Here is a 5,000-nt window from a genome sequence, read left to right on the forward strand (position 1 = left end):
CTGCTGGTCATCTTGTTATCGCGTTCTTGTCCTTGATCATCCTCGTGTTGCTCCTCATTGTCGGCCTCTTCTTCTTGGTCCTTGGTGTATTCATCCGTCTTTGATGTCCAGACTTCCTCGAAGGTCTCGCCTAGGTCCTCCTCGACTTCGGATCGTCCAGACTTCTTCGTAGTCCTCGTCCAGGTATTACTTGGCTACGTATTCGTCCACACGTTCTCGCAGATCACGCCCGGGTCCTTCTCGCTTCGTTCTCGTAACCTGCGTCTAGGACTAAAGGCGTCAGTGCAGGGGCGACCTTTTCAGCATCTTAAGGCGGCTGATACCTGCGCTGATGAGCTACAGGAGTTTGACTGGATCTGCGGGCGTCCAGGCAGGCGGCGCTCATCCAATCAATGCCTGCACTAACGAACTCCTGATCCGTAGGCCTACGGCGATCTTCCGGCGACGTCCTTCCCACGGCATTCCTGGGCGACTGTGTTTGCAGCTTGGCCTCCGGTGCCGTGTCTGATGTCTACTGTCCATCTAATGCTTTAGCGAACCAGATCAAATAGGCAAGGACCAAGATAGTAAGAGAAAAAGAAAGCAACAGAGAGGGGTGATGTTAAGTGCTACTATTTTTTACTGCTCATTATTAATTTATCATCGTTTTGTTCCCTTTTTTTGCTCAAGAAAGTTAAAATAGGGAGACGGGGAACCATTAACCAAAATTGCGAAACGAAATAAAGCGAACTGAACGAGACGGAAAAAGTCTATGGTTACCGACTCTGCTCTACAATCAGTGATGGGTGCTCGTGGCTAACTCACGAAATCATGGGATTTCCTTGGATTTCCAGAACACACAAGCGACGGAAGTAAGATGAGAAGGGTGTGATTAATTTGCTATTCATTATTCTAGCTCAAAACCTGGGAACTACATTTATAATCAGACAGCAATACGGGCTCACACCGACACAAATTGCCAATCGAACGAGCACCTTCAGTTTTATTTTTTTAACCTACTCTAGGATCCCGGGGAAGAACTTCTATTAGATGATTCACGAAAACCCACGAATCCCTGTGCATAATGAATACTAACGCTATATGGAAATGATAAAATCATACAAATTCTCACTGAACAATGGACGGCACAAACATACAGGACAGCTATTTCCAACCCCAGACTGATCGGCTAAGGGAACGTGAGGTGAGGTCGGTCAGGGAGTGGAGGCAACTGTCTAATAGGAAGAAATAATATGGTATGTATCGTTCGTGAATACAGATAATTCAGAAAGAATAAAATGAACCGAAAGAGTAAAAAAAAAAAGAAAAAAAAGAGTGAATTTCAACAATCAGTCAAAGAAATTCGTACAAGAAGAGCATGGAGTACATAGAATTCGCGGTTATAATGAATCATAAGGAGAAAATTCTCAGTTTGCAAGAAATCATGAATGCATTGAAATTCGTTGCAGTTGAAACTATAGATATCCAAAACCGAGAAAATTAATTAACTAATGAACGATATTCATGTTTGTACTAGAAGCCATATCCCCACATCTGTTTGCAGGATTATGACCCCTGGTCAGGGATGAGTGACAGAGTGAGTGTTGCCACTTCCTGCTATTAAAATCATTCCATAGGAATTACCACATAATACACTTAAAACAGCAAAACCAACGTAAGAGTGACTGCACATTTGTATGGCTTAACACCTTCATGGAAGAAGGAAGGGAAGAGGAAAGATTAGCCAGTTACGTGTACTTATGTGGTTTTGAAGAAATCCTATTCGTCGTTTCGAGGTGAGCGTTGGCAAGCGGATTTCGGAGGTGCTTTCGTGTTTTCAAAACTACCACGCTGCTACCAGATTTAATACGTATTATCTTCCTATATTGGTACTGGTGGGCAGAGTAATATACTTTTACGGCTTAACTCTTTATTCATGAGTTTACACGCTAGTAAAATAGAACATGATACAAGTAAGACTGGTCAGTGCTGGTTGGTGTCCGCGGCCAGCCAGCACTGGCGAGGACAGCTGCAGGCGGTGAAGGCCGTAGTACTTTTCCCGTCATTTTTTGCATTTTCGCCTGAATTTGAGGCTTTACGCAAGTATCATATACAAACGGAATACCTTCCAGATGAGGACGGTTACGATGACACGTAGCTTGGTCCTTCTGCACAGGTACCGGCATCTCCAAATACTCTTGTCGAGAGAGTTCATGACCCCTGCTACCAGGTCAATCCGTCTGCTGAGTTCCTAGTCTGACAGCCCAGAGTTATGAACTACACTACCAAGGCATGTAAAGCTCTCTGTGACTTCAATGTTCTCGTTGCAAGCAAGTACCAACCGAACAGGTTCTCCAAGCAAGTCCCCAAAGTCCTGGATCTTGGACTTGGTCCAGGAGACCTCTAACCCCAAGGGCTTCACTTCATTACTAAATGCATCGAAAGCCACTACTAAGGATTCCAAGGACATAGAATAGCAACATCAGCAAAGTCAAGGTCGGTAACCTTGATATTGCCCAGAGTTGCTCCACAATGACTTTGAACTGTAGCTCTGCCCAGTATCCAGTCCATGCAAGTGTTGAAAAGAACGCAGCCTTGCCTTACTCCTGAACTAACAGGAAAGAAGCTCGACAGGCCCCCACCACACTTTACAGCACTTTCAGTACCAGTATACAGGCTTGCTATCAGACCAATAATCCTTGTTGGAATTCCTCTCAGTCTCAGGATCTCCCAGAGTGATTCCCGATGCACTGTATTGAATGCCTTGAGGTCGATGTAGGCTGCAAGCAGCCCACGCCCGAACTCTCGACGGCGCTCTACAATGACTCGAAGCGCACAGATACGGTCAATTGTGGACTTACCAGGAGTGAATCCAGGTTGTTCCGGCCTCTGATGCCTCAGTAGGTGGTCTCTGATACGTCTCAGAAGGATGTGGGCAAGAACCTTGCCTGGTATATTGAGTAGTGTGATGCCTGGGTGATTGCTGCAGTCCCATCGGTCCCCCTTCCCCTTCCAGAGAGGGATGACCACACCCCCCAACAGGTCAGGGGGAATGGTACCGGACCGCCAGATGGCAGCCAGGACAGCATGCAACCCACGTGCCATCGGTTCCCCACCAGCCTTTAACAGTTCAGCTGGGGTGCCGCAAATACCCGCTGCTTTGCCACTCTTCAGCAAAGCAGTGAGGGTGGGTCCTCACTTATGGGTGGGTCCGGCAACTGAATCATGGCACTACCTGCATCCACGTTAACTGTTGGTGGGTCAACCTAGTACAGCTGCTCAAAATACTCAGCCCAACGTGAGAAAGAGGGCTTGGAGTTCAGCTTTCTCAGGGCTTGGTATGCAGGACGAAGGTCATTTACTAAGAAATGGCCGTCTACCTCCTCTGCAAGATTCCTAATAAACTGTTCCTTGTCCCTTCTTAACAGTGACCAAGTTCTGCGCACCTGAGAATGGTGCAAATCCCGATCCCCTGTCAGACGAGCCGCATGACAAGCTTCTGTGGCATCCAGAGTCTCCTGCGAGAGTCTCTTGCTCTCGGGCGTTCACTAATCGTTACTTGAGCTGCATCAAGCATTTTTGCGCTTGGTATCCTACAGAAGTACAGGGTCCGTCAGATTTTCGAGCACTGTAAAACGACCAGAGACTGCTTCAGCAAACCCCCGGGCACACTCCCCCTCCCACAGCCTGTCCAAATGAAACACTCTGGGGTAATCATTGGACCGCTGGGGAGTTTTGAGGTGGACCCGAAGGGTAGCCACAACCAATATATGGTCAGTACCACAGAACTCGGCACTCCTATACACCCTGCAGTTCTGGAGGATCCTCCGAGTGCTAACGAGTATGTGATCAATCTCCTTGGCTGCATTACCCACATCGCTGTACCAAGTCCAAAGATGTGGGTCTGGGCACTGGTACCAGGAGCCAGAAATCCTCAATTTCTGGGACCTAGCAAAATCCTGGAAAAGGAGGCTTTTCTCACTACCGGTATTAGTTCCTGAGCCATGGGGACCGACAGACATCTCACAGCCAGATATTGCATTGAAGTCACCCAGAACAATACGAGTATCTCGCCAGGGACACCTGTCTGACATATGCTAGTTTGGCATAGAACATCCTTTCACATCAAGTTTACAAACATCGGTAGGATCGTACACAGCAATATGAAACATGAAGCCAAATGCTAGCTTCAGTCTCATTACCATTATACGCTCATCGACTGGAGTAACCTCTACTACCGAAGGGCTGGAGTCTGCTGGAGATGGCCATGGCTACACCCTGGAGATGGTGACCATCGCTATGGCCTGACCAGTAGTAGGTATAGCCACCTACACTAATCGTGCTGCAGCCAGGTCTTCTCACCTCCGAGAGAGCAGCCACCTCCACTCTCAGCTTCCCCAGTTCCCCTGACAGCAGAGGCAACCGATCATCCTGACGCAATGAACGGAAGTTCCAAGCGCCCACCCTGACTTCCCGCCTGAGGCTCACCCTCGGGCAGTCACTCCGGGTAGACGCCACCTCTGCCACCCCAGCCGACGCTGCTCCATATTAAAGGGGGTGGGAGGCTACAGGACCCATCATCCACCTGCGGAGCTCCCAAAGGCATTCCCCTGCAAGTTCCACTCCAGGCTTGCGACTACCAGAATGCAGGCGAGACGAGTCCCGTTCCCATCCTGTGTCCCGGCTTTTGCCTTCCCAATGGGGCCTGCAGCCCGCCTCACTTGCTGGGCGGGAGGAGCATTACTCGTAGCATTTCCATTTGTATCTTTCACTGCCGATGAGGTTTATCTGCGGGGAGGAGGACTGCCAAGGCCCATCTGACAGACTTTCTTGAGCTATCAACCATCCCAGATAGATATGAGAGTAGATAAGGGAAATGATACCGACAATCTGCAAGGATTTACTTCAAGTGACAGTCATCTCATGTAGAAAGAAAAAATATGTAAATGAGAATTGTACATAACAAACCCTATAAATGAAGATTTCAGTGTCTTTTATTGTGTATGAATGAGTGTGTGTGA

General features: G+C 48.1%; 1 protein-coding gene and 1 long non-coding RNA gene across 7 annotated transcripts in view; one reads left to right on the forward strand and one right to left on the reverse strand.

The window, feature by feature from the left end:
• Nucleotides 1-5,000, reverse strand: part of LOC113802182 (LINE-1 retrotransposable element ORF2 protein) — a 43,098-nt gene that overhangs the window by 36,538 nt on the left and 1,560 nt on the right. The window contains exon 2 of one of the 6 annotated variants that reach the window (XM_070127097.1): nucleotides 1,893-4,767. The exons of the other annotated variants lie outside the window; for them this stretch is intronic. Within the exon in view, the coding sequence (XP_069983198.1) occupies nucleotides 2,431-3,084 (654 nt within the window). The 5' untranslated portion in view covers nucleotides 3,085-4,767 and the 3' untranslated portion in view covers nucleotides 1,893-2,430. Of the gene's footprint in view, nucleotides 1-1,892; nucleotides 4,768-5,000 lie in introns of those variants that run through there. 6 annotated transcript variants of the gene reach the window in all.
• LOC138863169 (uncharacterized) overlaps nucleotides 1-5,000 on the forward strand; it is a 17,945-nt gene that overhangs the window by 7,161 nt on the left and 5,784 nt on the right. The window lies entirely within an intron of this gene.

The sequence above is a fragment of the Penaeus vannamei genome, chromosome 11, assembly GCF_042767895.1.
Source record: "Penaeus vannamei isolate JL-2024 chromosome 11, ASM4276789v1, whole genome shotgun sequence".
In the NCBI taxonomy this organism is placed as follows: domain Eukaryota; kingdom Metazoa; phylum Arthropoda; class Malacostraca; order Decapoda; family Penaeidae; genus Penaeus; species Penaeus vannamei.